Genomic DNA, 18,894 nt, shown 5'->3' with positions numbered 1-18,894 from the left:
TAGCAGAAGCTTACCAAATAGAATTAAATCGTAAGATAAATACTCAACAGTACCCCAACTTCCTCTCAGCATCAGCAGTCTACAGCTATCAACCTAAGCATATGGAGTACTACTGTTTCATGACCAAACTCGGACTTCCCTACCAGACCTGGGAATTGATGCTACATCAGGCTTTTACTCCTCCAAAGCCTCATTCCCACATTGCATATTTTCCCATCTCCCCAAGGTTCCACCCATACCGCTCACCACCTCTCATGCTCATTAAAATGCCTTTGTGAAAGAAAAGGATCCAGTCAATGGAGGACTTTTCTGGGATCCCAAGCAGAGTTAAAAGTTCATTCCCCTAGACTGGTTCTCCCATGCTCTATCTCTGATTACTGTACTCACCATAATGCTGAAAGTCTGCATGGTCACCTATTCCATTAGACCATAACCATAACTTGCTGATGGCAAAGACTTCCCCCACTAGAGACTGGCATCTGATATGACTGTCCCATGGATCTCCCAAATTAGAGTACTCAAGAACCACCATACCAGACATGCCTTCTCTACAGTAGCATATGGCCCGATTAATCTTTCTGCTGGCTGCTTTCACTTGTTCATGCTTTGCTATCTGTTCCTTACATTGGGACTATCCACAGCCTGATTTCCAATAGGAACTAGGTTCAAGTATCCTTCCAGAAACTGATAATCTCCAAACCTTCCCTCTCATCCTTAACCTAGCTGGCCTTCCTGTTGCTCAAATGTGAATACTTCAGAGACCTCGAAATCTACATATCCTTTCGTCTTTTTCATCCTTGTCCCTTCCCCTGACAAACCAGTCCTTCTCCATATCAATCCTGACTGCAGTTAGTAACATCATCATAAGTTAGTAATAGCATCCTTCCTGTCTCCTAAATTCAGTTATGTTCACTTTCCTTTCCCATTCCTCTTCTCCTCTCTCTCCCCTATCCCTCTCCCCATAGCAGTCCACAAACCCTGTCAACGGGACCTGTTAAGGATCTCAGGGTTAGACATGACCTTAAAACTCTATGTGTCCTACTTAAGACCTCACTGTCTCCTATGTTAACTTGTTTCCCTGCCTTAAATTCTGATTCGTTGAATTCTCTCCTCAAACCACAAGAGTGACTGTTAGAAAATATAGTTCAAAATTGCAGTGTTCAAAGTTCTCCTGCACTGGAAGAGAGGTCAAACTCCTAAATGTAGCAACCTAGGGACTTCATCTTCCTTGCTGCTTACTTCTCAAGTATCATCCCCCAACACAGGCCCAAGATCAGCTTGAATGTTCATTCTTCCAAAATTTGTTTCTTCTATTTCTGAAGCCCTGAATGCCTTCCTGCTCATAATTCCTTCTTACATTCAAGACCTCTTTGAATGCCACCTTCTACCCAGACCATTTCATAACTCCTCTAGCTAACTTTTCACTTATCTTTCTCTGCATGTCACCATTTAGAGGACTACGGAAATCCCTACTGCGTAGCAGTTAATGGTGAACTGTCAGGAGCTCTCCCCATCAGTTCTCAAGATTAATAAGAGGTGGACCTTCAAAGAGCTTATCCTAGTGGACAGACAACCAAGTTAGCAGATAACCCAAAAGAATCAACCACAATCAGCTTGGCAGAGACCTACAGGAGCCCCTTCTTAATGAATTAAGAAGGGGCTCCTGTAGGAGCACTCTCCATCAAACACAACACTTGAGGAAACACTTGCCAACCCAATAAATGCACATAACATGCAGAGAAAATGGCCCTGAAGACTATCAAGGACTTCTGAGCTCCACCCTTCCTCACCTCCAAGTTGGGAATCTTGTGCCGAAAGCAGGTAATGAAGACAACAAAGGGCCAGTCATCCGGCTGCATCATCACTCCAGCAGCCTGGGCACAGCTTACATGGAATGCAGTTGGGCAACGGCCGTGAGAACACTGCACACAGCAGCCAGCATTTCTTTTCCTCCGCTTCTTACAGAAGACACATTTCTGCATCCAAAGGAAGAAAGCCAATGATTCTAGGAATTGACAGTCCAGCTTCCCCTAGTGTTACTACATCCAAATGCACAGAGCCACCCTCCTCCCAGAAACATGAGGTACACACAGCCTACTCTAATCCCATGTCTAATCATATATGATGTTAAGTTATTTAACAGAAAGCAAGAATCACAAACTGACCAAAACCAAGGGATAAAGGTAGCCACTGGGCCAAGCAGAAAGGTACTGTTGCCCTCCACCCAGAGACTTATAACTAGGGTAATTATGTGGGGCCTATAAAACCATCACTTATTCCTTACCAGTTTGAAGCGGGGCAGGGGGATTTTGCTCACATCCACAGGACTTCTTTCTGCAATATTGACAAATCTTGCTTCCAGGATCGCCACAGCACATGAAACATGAACCCATCTGCCAAAAGGCAAAGGCCCCAGTCACCTCTGGATCTAAGGTCCTGTGGCCTTCCCTTCTAAAGTAGGCCTCTCAACAGTGCTTCTTCCCTCACCCAGTGTGGCCCCTAACTCCCACCAACCAGTTCCAGGGACTCAAGAAAGTTAGAGCCATACTGCCATCATACTGAGTACTGTGGACACCCTACCCGAGGTTAGGCCAGATCATACTTCTTATACCACTCCCTCAGTCTGGGGCAAAATAAGCAGAGCCACAGTTAATTGGGTGTGGTGGGTTTCAGGAGTGAGAATAAACTAGGGAGCTCTACACTGAGCTCTTTACCACAGAACCCAGGTGCTTCTTGAAAACATCTCCACTATTCACCAATCTGCCAATAATCTTCCCTAGGCTTCTGCCAAACCTCTTCCCTGGGCTGAAATAACCTCTCTCTTCTTGCTCTCTTTATCCATGAAAGACTCAGTCTTTAAGGTTTGGCCCAGGCCTCACTGAGAGGAATACACAATGGACATCCACAGAAAATTAAAGTAAGTTATAGGCATTTGGGGAAACCAGAATGTGCCAAGATGAGAAAAACTAAGATGACAAAAGCTCTTAATTTTAGCTCAGGGGTACAGCACACTTTCCTAGCATGTGTGATGCCCTGGGTTCAACCTCCAACACCACACACACACACAAAAAGTCATTGAAAACCTTCTACAAGGTCAGGTGCGGTGGCACGTGCCTATAATCCCAGTGGTTTAGAGGCTGAGGCAGGAGGATCGCAAGTTCAAAGTAGCCTCAGCAACCTAGCAAGACCCTGTCTCTAAATTTAAAAAATAGAGAGAAAGGGCTGAACATAGGGAAAGTGGTTAAACATTCCTAGGTCAACCCCTAGTACCAAAAAAAGCAGAAAAAAAAACCTGGCAGGACTGTTATGTGGGAGCAGTAACAGATTTGTTCTGTGTACATCTAAAAGGTATAAAAGGGATTAAAAGGCAAAGGTGAGGCATGTGTGGTGGCAGATGCCTATAATCCCAGCAGCTCGGGAGGCTGAGACAGGAGGATAGTGAGTTAAAAGCCAGCCTCAGCAACTGCGAGGCACTAAGCAACTCAGTGAGACCCTGTCTCTAAATAAAATATGAAATAGGGCTGCAGATGTGGCTCACTGGTCTAGTGGCCCTGAGTTCAATCCCTGGTAACAAAAAAAAAAAAAGGCAAAGGTGAAAAGCTCAAGTAGAACCATTTCCACTTCAAAGAAGGAAGAACATTACCAGCCCTATCCTGAAACTGTGAAGAATAAAATTCCTCTAGTAATGGGAGCAAGTAGCTTTAAAGGACTGAACTGGCAGCAGAACAGCCATGCATCAGAAGCAGCATGACAGAGATCCTGTGAGGCAGGAGCTGCATTCCCACAGGGTTTTACTTGGAAGCAAGATGTCGACCATTGGCTGCCACCTACCTGTGTACACTGCCCCTTAGAAAGCCAGCTCTTCAAGGTAAAAACCTCAGAGCAAGTAAACAAGAGACAAAAATGCAACTCTGTGAAAATGAGTTGCCTAATGTGGAAAACCCAGAAACTTCCACATTATTTTCCACTATTTAACAGTGGGCAGACTGCCTGAGTTCTACTCAGTGTCCTTCTTGAGGACACTTGCCCTCTCCAAATAACGAGTCTGAACCAAAGTTTTCTCTGTTGAAAAGTGCTCACTAGACTATGGCCATGGCCATCTCTGCATATCAACAGGTAAATGTTCACACCTCCAGCCCACAAAGCTCTTGCACAGACTTCTCCGGGTTTTCATACTCTCCTAAGTACATTCTTATCTCCTCCAAAAGGAGGATGTTACTTACATCTCTGCATCAGAGAGGAAAGGAGTGAAAAGATCTGAGACTACTTAACTCCCCTTGGCGTCTTTGTTAAAATTAGTCTTGATATTCTAAGAGCTCCTCAGAGTGTGCTTCCCAAATCCTCATGGGTCACTTGCAAGAGCTTACGTAGACAGTGCCCCTACACACTGCCTCAGCACTGAGCTTGGGCATTCTGAGACTGCTCAAAACACTTACCTGTCATCATTTGCTCTCTGCAGGGCCCCTCCTCGTAAGGAGCATAAACAGCAATCCTGCCCAGAAGGGAGAGGGAAGAAGAAATTGGTCACCACCAAGTCATTAACATCCAATCTGCTCTCCCCTCCACCTTTTGTGGGCAACTCTAACCTTGGGCTTAGAAAGTAGTGTAATGATAGGTAGGGCTTCAAACATACACCTTATACCCAGGACTCCCCTGTAGAAGACAGATGCCATGTGGAGCAGAAGATACCTAGTATTCACTTGACTTAACATAATCCTCTTTGCTGTTAATGTTCATAGCAACTCTGAGCAAAGTTGCAAAACTGGAAGCACCATAAGGCCTAGTCTGCTTCCTGGGCAGGGTGGTGCCACACTCCAGGGGCAATGATGAAGAGATGGTTGCAAAATGAATCACCTAAGTCCCCATCCTAAGGCTCTAACTTCAGAGGTGAATTATTTAAAGGGGGTTGTATATAAATATTCCACATAAAGGCCTCAACCTGGTTTTCAATTAAAGGAGCAAACATCTTCCAGATCCATTCAGGCCTTATCACAAGTGGGCAGCAACTACTCTGTCATAGGAATTGTTTACATAGTATATACTCTCTGACATCACTACCATGCCCTTCATGGACTGCAGTAGACATAAAGTCCAGCATGAAATAGCCCGGCCCCAAACATATTCCAAATCTCATGGGGAAGACAGGAAGAGTGTGGGAGTACTCACTTCCTCCAGGGCATTGGCTGAACACCGAGAACACATCCACTCTTCAGAAGCTTTGGCTGGGGGAACCCCATAGCAACCTAATAGGGACATGGAGAAAAGCAAATTAAACCCAGAAGTCAGAGTGAGAATATGGATTTTCAATTTTTTTCCATAGATCACCTCCCAAAGATACCAAATGCTACAAAAACACCTGAATTCTTGGTCAGAGATCCCTGGGCTCAAATACACAGTATGGCCCAAGGCCATAAAAATTGTATTCATGTGCTGGGGATATAGCTCATTTGGTAGAGTGTTTGCCTCACATGCACAAAGCCCGGGTTCAATCCCCAGCACCATCAAAAAAAAAAAAAAAAAAAACCACTTTATTCACTGGTACAAACACCTATTAAGTGGCATAACTAATCCCCTCTGGACATGTGCAACCAAGAGGACAGCACATTGCTGACTGGTGCAAACAAACTCATTGATTGGCAACAAATTCTCCAAGAACACATAAGCAGCCTTTGCACTGGGGGTAGGGAGGGCCACATGTGACAAGGACTTCCAATTAACTGGAACATGCTCCTGGCAGAGGATGCAAAGGAAGGCAAGAGGCACTCACTGGCATGGACCCGGACACTACACTTCTTGCAGGAAACTAGAATGCTGGTGCCATCCTCCTCAAGGTAAGGAGTAGAAAGGTTGATGTCTGTGCTGCAGCCAGTTGAGGTGAAGCACATTTCTGGAATCAATGGCTTGGTCCTCTGTTTCTGGGGGGCTAATTCTGAAGTGTTTCCACAGTTCTGACTAAGACCTCCAAACTCGACCTAAGGGGAAAAAACAAGCGTACAACACAGTGAGCTGCACTTATGCTCTCAGCTTCCCACCTGCTCCATCAGCAGAAAGCTGCCTCTCTTATCGATATGACTATGGCTACAGCTCCCGGGTGCACAGCCATTATCCCAGAGCTACTAATTGAAGTTACCTCTAATGACTCAAATTCAATTTCTCACAGCAGCATCAAACAAAGGCCCCTAGGGGACAACTGAGAGGAGGGAGCGAGGTAAGAGGCAACTGGGATTTCAATCTTCCCAAACTGAGTGGTAATAAAATGCACCAAGATATTGGCAACAAGGCTGCCACTGAGGGCGCCTTTTGGTCCCACTCAGGGACAGCACCCAGCGCAGATGCTCCCAATGGGCCAGCACAGATTGCCTCTGATGGTCTAAGTCAGCAGGTCACCTGAGCTGTTACATAGCTGGAGTCCCATCTATGATTCCAGGCTTCAGGCCCCTTCAGGAAGAACATTACATCCACATACTTCCCTTGGCAAGCTATACTGACTCTGATGCTGGATGGCACTGTTAAACTCACTCCAAAACACATCACCCTCTGAATATATGCCATTTATATAACTCTTAGTAGAGCTACAATTGGTAGATTCACTCACAGTAACCACCACCAGGTCAATCACTTCCCCCCAACACAATGGCACATATAGTTCTTCATTTTGGTTTCTGTCAATGGAAAGTAGAGAGTTACTAGTCCAAAATGTGCTGGTCTGAGGTTTCACTCTTTATCATGAGTGAACCCGGGGTCCTGCCAGGCTCAGGACAGCAAATGCCCCTTTAACCACCAAAGAAGACTGCTCAACTGCATGTCACCCTGTGAAGGTTCCAGCTGGGCCTGAGCTGGCCACATGGCACCTGCTGCTATTAATGCCTCCTGGCCTTCCAGAGCCAGTCCCTGAGGGATTCATGATGGTGAAGCCATCAATGCACCAGCATGGGACAGGCACAGAGGAGGTCAGCAGCTGTGCTTTTCCCACCCCCTTGTTTCAATCAGGCCCTCTGCTTCTGCCCTGCCCTAGTTACTTCTGGTCACTGGTAACACCAACTGTGACAATGGGAAAGAAAAAAAGGTGACAACATCAGAGGATCTGGTTTTTACCTGAAGTTCAGGCTTTGATAAATAATAGCCCTGTACCCTGACTGACCACAACTACACAACATCTGGGAGGAAGAGTCTTAGATGGGATGATAAAAAAGCAAAATTCTCTGCAAACAGTTGTGATGAGTGCAAGTTCAAGGGGAGCCTGAGCCACATCATCTCCAAAGCATTCTCAAGTAAAAATCCACAGTGCTGGTTCATCTGCCCTGTGAAACCTGACCAATAAAAGTGTCACCAGAGGAGGACTGGAGAAGGTATAAAAGACCAGGACTTCAACTCAGGACAATGGGGTCCATGACATACGTGATGGAAAAAAATTTCACCATATGTCAGACATTGAGGAGCAAGCAGAGATTTATTTAGGAAAGCAAGGATTACATACCAAAGGTGGAAGAAAGAATATAGGCTATCTTGAGAGAGAAGTAACCCTTGTGTAGGGTGTTAATATTCATAAATTAGCAATCAGAGTTACACAATTTAGGGGCAAATATCCTTGTACTTGTGCATTGCCCTCACATCATGCTATTTTCTGCAGGCAAGGACATGGTCACAGGGATGTATGTGCTAGGTTGCTTTGCATTCCAACAGTTTGTGAGCACTTCTCTTTAACTCAGTACTTTTTTTCCCCTTCTATCCCCAAATTCCTATTTCACATGAGTGGGGCAAAAGAGGAAAATAGGGGAGAAAAAAAGCCCCTCTTAAGACAAACAAAAAGTACCCACAATTAAATCTAGCTTCCTGTGATTACTGGTCCTAGGTACACAGAGAATGTGGAGTGGTCCTACCTGATGGTACGTTTGAAAGATCATACAGACAGCACAGTGAGGGGCCTGCTGGGCCATGGTCTCATTGAATTCTTTTTCAGCCTCAAAGTTCGGAGGTCGGTTCTGCCACAGCTGGCTTAGGGGCTTGGCCCAGGCCTCTGTCTCCTCAGCCTCCTCCTCAGGGGACAGCTGTTCAGAGGTCTCTAGGAGAGAAAAAGAAACATAAATCAGCACCAGCCATGCACACAAGTGGTATGGCCTGAAGAGCAGATAAGCTCAGTCAGGACTCCTAGACCTTGGTTTGGACTGAACCAAAGACTCCTAAGGGTTGCAAAGGCCAAGGGTAAAATGATTATCAACAGACCCCTTTACTCTATGTATATACATGACCAATGTGATTCTGCAACCTGTACACTCAGAAAAATGAGAAATTATACCCCATCTGATTCAAATGTATGATATGTCAAGATCATTGTACTGTCATGTGTATCTAATTAAAACAAAATTTAAAAAAAAAAAAAAAAAAACAGACCCCTTTGGTACCTAGATGATGTTGTGGGTTGTGGAGAGCGATGACAGTGATTGGGAGACCAGTATCAGAGACTGTTGTCCCTGATGACTTCATGGCTGTGGCATGCATGATAACTGGGAAAGTTTCTATGCAAAGGTGTAGAATGCCCAATTGCTATGGTAATGCTCTCCACAGGGAGACCCTGTTGCTAGTCTTATCAGCTTCAACCTTGCTCTCAGGCACACAGCTACTGGGAATGAAGGAACTTCCTTGCTAAGATAACCAGTTCCACTGCTCCTGAATCTGCCACAAATTAACTTTAAACAATGGACTTTCTTGAGCATTTCCAACATTGCATACTACAACTGCAGAATGTAACTGAGGAAATAGCTGCATACTGTGGCTAACTCCTTTAACTTTCATGAATACAAAGAATAATGTTTGCACAGTCTTTAATCTGATTAATGAGACATATATAATAAAGATTGCTGGTGTAATTCTTTAGACCTGTTTCTTCATCAGAGAGCGGTGCTCCACCAGATCCCAGCTTTACCTTCAAGATCTGCATGTGTGACTCTTTATTTTTTCTAATCTCCTATCGCCCTCACCAGAACCTGCTAGTTTGGCCACACTGGTCGCAGCAGTGGGTCTTGCCTGTACCGTTTCTCTGGCAAGAATAATTAATTTACCCAGGAGCTCAGCTTGTTCTGCTCCCCTTAAGAGCTGCCACATTCAACCCTCTGCCCTCTCCAAGGATAGCAAAGTGAGGCTCCATCTTCCTTCCCTCTGCTATTAGTTGCCTCTAAAATGTCAGCACCATAAGTCCTTTCCCTTCATGAATTTTCCCTTCAGTTGTATTAAAGGGAAACAAGGAAGGAAAAATAAAAGGGAACTGGCAAACTTTAAAGTTTGTCACATGATGTCCTTGGTGAAGACTTGCCAGCTTCCCCTGGAAAGGTCAGTGAGTATCTGCCTATTATGAGCAGGAAATCCCCAATTCCTCCTGGCTCTGCCTAAGAAGAGAGCAGTGCCACATGTCCACAGTGAATCCTTATCTTAGCCCTACAATGTAATGCTAAGTCTGACCAGAGGCTGGCCAATAACAGCCTGTGTACTGAATCCAGTGTCTCAGGAAGCTAAGAATTAAATTTATATTTTTAAGAGTTGTATTAGGTATCTTCTGGCAGTAAAGACAAATCATTTTCTAATCTGCCTCACAGTCATGTTCAATATGAAGGGATCTGGCAACTGCCATTGTGTGGAGACTCAGTGAAGGCCACTGTAGCAAAAGGAGACCAGTACAGGCAAGTAAAAGTAACCCCTCAGAGCCTCACTGTTCGAATCCAGTCAGGAGCCATGGTGCCCACAGATTTGTCTCATAACCTTGGCCTAAAAAAGAGTGACTGAGATGTGATGAAAGAAATAAAAACAGACAGGCTCATAATAATAACTAAAAACGTAAAACACTGACGTCTGTTCTACTTTACAAAGTCAAAAGCGGCCAAAATCATTCCATATGTAAATACTGAATGATGAGGGAAAATGTTCGCTGTGTTAAGTGAAAATTGCAAGAATCGAAATTTTAACAGTTCACATATGTGTAACTTCACAGAGACTTATAGTTAATTCTTAACATTTCACTAAAAATGTTATGCCTCAACTACAAATATATATTTTTTAAAAATGTGGGGCAAGGGCCAGGCATGCCTCAATCCCAATGCATGTCCGTAATTCCAGCAAGTAAATGTTTTGAGGCAGGAGAATCCCAAGTTCAAGGCCAGCCTTAGTAACTTAGCAAGACCCTGTCTTAAAATAAAAAATAGGGCTGGGGATGTGGCTCAAGCGGTAGCGCGCTCGCCTGGCATGCGTGCGGCCTGGGTTCGATCCTCAGCACCACATACAAACAAAGATGTTGTGTCTGCCGAAAACTAAAAAATAAATATTAAAATTAAAAAAAATTTAAAAAAAAAATAGAAAGAATTAATGATGTAGCTCAGTGGTAAAGCACCCCTGGGTTCAATTCCTAGCACACAAAAAAATTTAAATTGTTTTAAAAATGGGGTAACGATATACCAGACTAAAGAGACTAAAGAAAGCCAACTTACAAGTATAATGTATAACCCTAAAACACATTATTGGGGTGAGCAGGAAAAGAAAGATCTGGTTGGAGGATAAGAAAATGTTATGGAGCTACTGTCCTAGGTATGACAGCAGTCTAGTATTTAAGGGAGAATCCTTCTTAGGAAATGTGCCTATTGCTATATTAAAATGAAGTAATCTGATGATTACAACTTACTTTCAAAGAATGTGAAAGACAGGTGTGTATATATATGTACATAAACTAAGTTACTGAGAGAAAGAAAGCAATAAGGCAAAACTAAGTGACACTGTTCTGGTTAAGAATCGTTAAAACACACATGGAAAGCATGCAATGATTCCATCTCTTCAGCTTACCACATTTGAGCATTTTTCATCACAAAAACCTGGGGGAGTTTATCAGATTATTTTTAAAAAGACATACATGGACATATATGTATGTATGGAAAAATCAGAAAGATGATACATTATATATTTACTGTGCTCATCTCTGGAGAATAGGCATATGGGAAATTTTCTTTTCCTCTATAACTTTTCTGCTTTTTCAGTTTTCTACAGTCTCTGTTCCTTTAAAGCATGAAGTGGACAACCACAAAAGTAGGCTGGAACTCTTCTTGGAACTGGACCAGAGCATAAGCTCAGGGGACACCTTGAGACCCAACTCCAGATCTGGCCACTATTCTGACTGTTCCCCACCTAGCTTATCATAGGCTTTGTACCAAGGAAAACTGCAGAGATGGGGCTCTGACATCAGATCATATGGAGAGGACAAGGTGGGAAAAGGCCCAGCTCTAGTCAAAGCAACAAGTCAAGTGACTCCATTCTCCCAAGTGTGCTGAGGCTCTTCAGCACTCTTCCTATTGAGTCCTAAGCTCCAAGCAGCATAGGAAACCAGTCTCCACTACTGTCCTCATTCCCTGAGCTTTAGTGCCACAGTTCCTGGTTTTCCTTGCATATGTCTCCTCATCCTCTTCTCTGTCTCCTTCACAGGCTTCCTCCTTCCTTCCTCTGTGCACCTATTCTCAACCTCTGCTCACTTATTTCCGTGCTTTCTCTATAGCTGACCAAGTCTACATCCTCTAGACACTGAATGCAGGTCTCCAAACCCAACCAAAGCTATAAACCAGGGAGGCCATCAATTCATCTTTCTCCCTTACTGAGTACCCTCACAGCTCTATACCAGTCACCAAATTCAGCTGGCCTGATCTTCTCTATATTTCCTTCGTGCACCCCTCCCACTGCCATCCTTAGATCTTATATCTGAGAAGCTCAATTGGTACATTCAAAGTCATTCTCAAGAAGCTATCATCACGAGGAACAGTCTTTCTAATGTCTATCTGACCATGCTATTCTTCTGCTTAAAATATTTCAAGAGCTCCAGAATGTCTGTGAGAAAAGGTTCTCACTCTGGGCTCACAATAACGCTGTCTATGACTTGACCTCATGTCTACTTTGCTCCTCCTACCCCACCTGTCACTCCCTAGCTTTACCCTTGAACTTGAGCCACACTGAGCCAAGAACAGTTCCCTGCATATCCACTCCTGTTTCTCTTCTCCATGATTACTCATTAGGACTCCTCTGCCTGGATTGGAGCCTCCTCCTATCCCACCTGTCACTCCCTAGCTTTACCCTTGAACTTGAGCCACACTGAGCCAAGAACAGTTCCCTGCATATCCACTCCTGTTTCTCTTCTCCATGATTACTCATGCAGTCTCCTCTGCCTGGATTGGAGCCTCTTCTTTCTTTAATCTGTTTGCCCCACTACCCTGTGAGCATCTGGAGGAAACAGACCTATCTTATTTACCTTTGTATCCACACATCCAGCACAGGGCTTGGTATCATTGACAAAATTTGCTATTCTGAAAAAAAAAAATTAGCCTTGTATCTCCTAAGAAAGGACTCCTAGGACTCAAACTGATAATGAAATTCAATTAGCAAATTAGATACAAAAAGAAATCCCATCATCTGTATGGAGTATTGGGAAAAACACTTAAGCCATAGGTCCATTCTTGTTTCTGAGCATGACCTTCTGACATCTTATCAGAGCAAGTCCCAATGTGATGAGCCTCTTTCTCCCTAGTGAAGAGAGGAGACTAAACTTACCATCATCACTGACACAATCCTGTAACACCAGTGGGTGATGGCGTGGAAGCTTGCTTAAGGGCTGTCGGCGACCCTTTGACTTCTTATTCTCTTCCAGGGAAAACATGTATTCATCTGCAACCTGAGCATACCAAAGGGAATCCAATTAGTCTTGCCTCAACTTGACACACAGCAGAGGTTTGACTTACAATGAAAACCAACTGGAGAGTGAGGGGGAGGGCTGGGGATGTCACTCAGTGGTATAACACTTGCCTAGCATGTGCATGGCCCTGGATTCAATTCCCAGCAACCTAAAACAAATATACCAAAAACCAATCCTTCTCCAGGTCAAAAAACCATGCACCTCCCCGCTTAAGCTGACTGTTATGAGACAAGTCTGTGAGCCCCACAGGAGCCCAGCTGCCCCATTCTTGGGACTAGGAAGTCAGTATAGCACCAGTTATAATTTTCCAGGTAGCAGGGCCATCCAGGTTGAAAGTCTGGAGAACACTCAAAGGGGTGAGGGCACCTGAAACATTACAAGGAAAACAGACAAGATTTTCCTTATAAACTGTTGAGCCCTCAGCTCTCATGGAGACTGTTAATTCCTGTTAGTTTCTTCTCTAGGGGAGAATATCAGCCAGGGCAGAGTGCATCTAAAACTCTGCCTTAGCTACAATGGGAAGATTGATTTAACACTACATTTACAGAATGCAAGAGCAGATGTAATTAGGTTTAAGATGTACAGGATTGACTCAGTAATACTACATAAGAGTTTCTTTTTAATCAACACACTTAAAATTTGGTCCTACTGACATTAGGAGATTCAGGGTTGGCAAAACCGATTAAGCAAGGAAATGAAGCCTGGAAGAGGGCCACTTTGCAACCGTGAAAAAAAACTAATGCCTTAGAGTTCTAAAGAGAAGTGGCAGCACTGCAGTGCCACTTCAGAAAAGATGCTGGAGCTCATGAACTCTACGTGCAACTACACAGAACCTCAGAGTCTAAGGACCACAATTGGGATCCCAAGACAAAACAAATTGTGCACCAGCCAGGTACAGAATAGAGCCTGCTCCTCCAGAAGTTAATATTATTAATAGGTTTCAGTGTCCACTTGTTCATTCATTCAACACATATTCACTGAGAACCTATTCTGTACAAAGAAAGATCTACACAGGAAAAAAAGGAAGTGTGGAGAAATGGACTGAAAGTATTGTGATCCTAGTTCACATGAGCAAGTAAGAATGTCAGAATACAGGAAAAGGTGAAAGACTGAAAACCTTAGGAACTGTGACTCCTGATCTCCACAAAGACTAACACAATCATAAACTTTCAATTAGACCTACACTACACAGTCTAAAGTGGCAGGAAACTACATCAGAAAACTAGGGGTGTCTTAGTGATACAGCATGTACCTCTAGTATGCATAAGACCCCAGTTTCAAACCCCAGCATTATAACAACAATAAAAAATATGTATTTTAGCAATAATCCTCAAGAACCTCCATCAGAATGAACTGGGCCCCACCTCATTTCTGGCCGTAACAGCTTTGCTTTTGATTTACATTTTCAAATGAGTAAGATTTCACTTAAGGAAAGGTTCTTTGGCCACACACAGTGGCGCATGCCTGTAATCCCAGCAACTTGGGAGGCTGAGGCAGGAGGATCACAAATTCAAAGCCAGCTTCAGGAATTTAGCAAGACCCTGTCTCAAAATAAAAAATAAAAAAGAACTGGGGATGTAGCTCAGAGGTTAAATGCCCCTGGGTTCAATACCTGGTACCAAAAAAAGAAAAGGTTTTTTGGCTACAACAAACTGGAATCCCCATACTTGCCAAAAATTTTTTGGTAGTGTTTGCATGTGAATGAATTTTGGAGCATCCACTCCAAAACATATATATATATATATATACACACACACACACACACACACACACACACATACATACACACACACACACACGTATGTATGTATTTCTTTTGTACTGGGGACTGAACCCAGGGGTACTTTACCACTGAGCTACAGCCCCAGCTCTTTTTATTTTTATTCTTTATTTGGAGACAGGGGACTTGCTAACTTGCTGAGTATCTTTGCTTATTTGCCAAGGCTAGCCTCACACTTGTAATCCTCCCGCCTCAACTTCCAGAATAGCTGGAGTTACAGGCCTGTGCCATCATGCCCAGGCTCTTATGTGTTTTAAAATAAAAATATCCTGTAAAAGGATAAGATAAAAATAAAGTTCATTTTATTCCTATACCCCAACAATCTTCTTGCACTCCCCACTTTGAAGATGCCTATATAATAGGCTTAACTTGCCATGTGGCAGAGACTAGAAAGAAAAAGGATGAGAATAAAGGAACCAGAAACAGTGGTGATTTCTAGCTTAGATCACCAAGGTAAGAGAGGTAAAAGATGCTTAAGACCTTGTGTATGGAAGAAGTAGGGGATAACAACAAACCAAATTAAACATGCTGTGTGTGGGACACATGCTATAGATCCATGGTTCTCCCATTTTGAAATCTCAAGGAGGCAGTAAGAAAGTCAGACCGGGGTTGAGAAAAGAGGTCAGAGCAAAAGCTGTAAATATGGGAATCCTCACCATCAGGTTCAGTAATAAAAATTTTGCCAGACAGCATATACCTGCTTACAGTCCACTGGAGCCTACAAGGTAAGACTAGCCTGGGCATTATAGTAAGGCCCTATCTAAAACCAAAACAATTAGAAAATCAAAAAATACAGAATTAAAATTGGAGTGGATGAGATTACCAGTAAAAGAGAAGTTTGAAGATCAGGTCTTCTGTGGCTATGGGGATGTAGAGAAGAGGCAGACAGGTAAGAAAAAGATGATTCAGAGGCAAACAGGTTAAGAAAAATTTCAGAAAGCTAAAGAAGGGGCAGCTTCAAGAAGGAGTCACCAGAAGAACTGGGCAACTGGGAGTTGTCAGGACTTATTTTTGAGATTAATTCCAGCAGACAGACAATAAGGAACTAAGACATGAACATATTATAGAGCAAAAGAAGGAATATTTCTATTTAAGACAGAATCAGATCATAGTTTGAGAAAGAAACATTCTCCAAAACCAAATTTTACAATAGGGGTTATATGAGTATGGTTTTATACCCAAAATATTTTTTTAAAAAAAGGTTATAAAAGGGAGATGTTAAGACACATAGTAGAGGGGCTAGGGATGTGGCTCAAGCGGTAGCGCGCTCGCCTGGCATGCGTGCGGCCCGGGTTCAATCCTCAGCACCACATACAAACAAAGATGTTGTGTCTGCTGAGAAAAAAAAAAAAGACACATTAAGTAGAAAGGGGCTTGGGTTGTGGCTCAGTAGTAAAGCACTTGTCTCACATGTGTAAGATTCTCGGCACCACATATAAATAAATGAATAAAGTAAAGGTACATCAACATCTTAAAAAAACTTAAAAAAAAAAAGATACATAGTAGAAAAAATTATGTTCCCAAAGGATGCCTACATTCCAATCCCTGTTAATATTATATAACAAAGGAGAATTAAGGTTGCTAATCAGATGGCTGTAAAGTGGGTATTATCCTGGGTTACCTGGCAGGCCCCATGTAATCACAATGATGCCAATAACAGGCAAGGAAAGCAAACGGAGCCAACTAGTGACATGATGTGAGAAAGATTTAGCTACATGTTGCTGCCTTTGAAGATGGAAGAGGAGTCATGAGCCAAGGAATGAGGGTGGTCTACAGAAGCTGGAAAGAGCAAGGAAATGAGTTCTTCTACAGCTCTGAAGAAGGAACACAGCCCTATTATTATTTTCATTTTAACAGATTCATTGCCGACTTCTAAATACAAGAACTATAAAATAAAAAATTTGTGTGGTTTTCAGTTTCAAAATTTATGATAACTTGTCTCAACAACAGAAAACTAATACAACGTAGAAGATAGACAGAGAACCTTTTACAGATCCAAGTATTAGAGAAAATAGGAGTCAAGATCAAGAACAGCAAGCAGACTGTGGCTATGGGAAAGGAAGAAGATGTCTTTATTGTCCTGTTGGTCCAAAGTGCTTCCTACATCCCAGCATGTGATGCCCTGGTAATGCACAGAGGAAGGAAACATGACCTATAACCTTGAAGAACTTATAACCCAGTCAGAGAAAGACCTGATGTCACAGTATGGAGACTGTCCCTTTCCACTGACATCATGCTGACCAAACAAATCTATTCAAATATGTGGAAATTGTCTGGCATTGCAATGGTGCACGCCTATAATCCCAGCACTGAGGCAGGAGGATGGCGAGTTCAAAATCAGCTGCAGGAAAGGTGAGATGCTAAACAACTGAGTGAGACCCTGTCTCTAAATAAAATACATAATAGGGCTGGGGATGTGGCTCAGCAGCTGAGTGCTCCTGAGTTCAATCCCCGGTACCACCCACCCCCCAAAAAATGTGGTTATCTTTTCACACTTCCTTATCTCCTAATTAAACATTGCTTCTGCTACAAGGCATCCACAACCTCCTCACAGGGCTGCACTTCCTGAAATGTGCTCCATTTCCTAAATCCCTTCAGCATACAACATGATGGTACAAATTCCAGTTCAGCCATCTAGCTGTGGGCCTGGGTAAGAAGAAACACAACTACAAAAAAGGGGTAATAAACTCTTCCCTTAAGGCCTCTTTTTGAGGATAGATGGGGCAGCAGGTAGAGTATTCCAGGTCCCTGCCTACAGGAGAGCTCAAGCCTCTAGAATTCTGTTCCTTCTTCTAACATCAGGCACAAGTGACAAGGTAAATGATAAAGACTTGTTCTGTACAGAGAAGCAGCAAATGTTTTCCAGTTCTTGTTTTAGAAACTCATTTTTTCAAAGCAGCTTGAACTAACTAAACCTTCTAGAGATTGAATGCTGCTACGGTTCATTCTGTAGTTAAATGAAATTCTGATACTTCAGCAATGAGCAAACCAGGGCACTTTCACCAAAAGTACAGTTTACCAGAATGCCTTATAAAAGACCCTTAATGTAAACTAACATAACTGAATAGCAAACAGTAACAAAAGCAGCTTGGGGGATCCTGAAGTTGTGTGGGAGAACAAAGGGCACTCTCAAAACAGAGCTGTTTCCAAGTATAGACTTAATGCAATCAAACCTCTCTAGGGATGGGTAAAGCTATTTGACTTTAGGCCCCACACCTATCAAGTCTCCCATTCCACCTAATCAATCAGTCCTGATGTCAATTTCTTAGGAAAACAAACCTGAGCTGGGTGCAGTGGCGCACACCCGTAATCCCAGTGGCTCTGGAGGCTGAGGCAGGAAGATCACAAGTTCAAAGCCAACCTCAGCAACTTAGCGAGACCCTGTCTCAAAATAAAAAATAAAAAGGGCTGGGGATGTAGCTCAGTGGTTAAGCGACCCTGGATTCAATCCCTAGTGCCCCCCACCCAAAAAGAACAAACCTGACCTTGACCTTCTTTATAGTCACTCATTCCATGATTACAGAGGGCTCATGGGTCAAGCATGGTCTCCAGAAGTGAGGATGAATGTGGCATAGAGCCTAGCTTTTAGAAGTTTATCTTCTTCACCAACCTATGGCAATTACTTTGAGGAGCAAGTACTACAGGATTTCAAAGGAGAAAGGGAACCATTCAGGAAGCAAGGAAATTTCTAGAAATAGTGGCTTTCAATAAAGGTTGGGTATGACAGATCCCAGGAGACCTGAGGAGACAACCTGCCTCCTTCTACCTCAAAAACATCTGCATCCTGGTGAAGGTCGCACAACAATGTGAAATATACTATTGCCACTGAACAGTACATTAAAGAATGGTTAAAATGGCAAAGTTTATGTCATGTGTATTTTATCACAATGTTGGTGGGGATGGTGAGGAAAAGCCGGTCTGCAGTCATCCCTTCCTTTCCTTCCACATGCACTGGCATCCTATTCCTACCCATCTTGTTAGACCCACCAGGATCCAATCACTCCCCTCTTCCCCATTTCCTTCAACTTCCCTCGCCTGGCAGGTTCCTGCCCTTTAATACAAGGCACCCATAGTCACATCTTGAGTACTTGAGTACTTCTCCCCTGGCTCTGGACAAATTCTCTCCTTGTTCCCCAGACCTAATTCTCAAAATAAAAAATAAGAAGGGCTGAAGATGTGGCTGAGTGGTCAAGTACCTCTGGGTTCAATCCCTAATACCAAAAATAAATAAAGATTTAAAAATAAAAATACATCTAAAATAGGGAAGAAATGGCATAGTATATGGGCTTTGCTTTCAAAAAAAAAAAATCGGGCCTGGGGATGTGGCTCAAGCGGTAGCGCGCTCGCCTGGCATGCGTGCGGCCCGGGTTCGATCCTCAGCACCACATACCAACAAAGATGT

General features: G+C 43.2%; 1 protein-coding gene across 2 annotated transcripts in view; it reads right to left on the bottom strand.

Annotated features, from left to right (window-relative positions):
- The window catches only part of Kdm4a (lysine demethylase 4A), a 52,969-nt gene that overhangs the window by 8,185 nt on the left and 25,890 nt on the right, over nt 1-18,894 (bottom strand). For both annotated transcript variants that reach the window (XM_077803642.1, XM_077803643.1), the window contains exons 12-18: nt 12,571-12,691; nt 7,881-8,062; nt 5,768-5,972; nt 5,167-5,243; nt 4,437-4,492; nt 2,285-2,393; nt 1,791-1,976 (exon numbers count right to left, since the gene is read on the bottom strand). In XM_077803642.1, coding sequence (XP_077659768.1) covers nt 1,791-1,976; nt 2,285-2,393; nt 4,437-4,492; nt 5,167-5,243; nt 5,768-5,972; nt 7,881-8,062; nt 12,571-12,691 — 936 coding nt within the window. The remainder of the gene's footprint in view (nt 1-1,790; nt 1,977-2,284; nt 2,394-4,436; nt 4,493-5,166; nt 5,244-5,767; nt 5,973-7,880; nt 8,063-12,570; nt 12,692-18,894) is intronic.

This window comes from Urocitellus parryii, chromosome 11 (assembly GCF_045843805.1).
Source record: "Urocitellus parryii isolate mUroPar1 chromosome 11, mUroPar1.hap1, whole genome shotgun sequence".
NCBI classification, from domain to species: domain Eukaryota; kingdom Metazoa; phylum Chordata; class Mammalia; order Rodentia; family Sciuridae; genus Urocitellus; species Urocitellus parryii.
The sequence above is the reverse complement of the archived record's forward strand: the minus strand, read 5'-3'. Positions and strand labels throughout refer to the sequence as shown.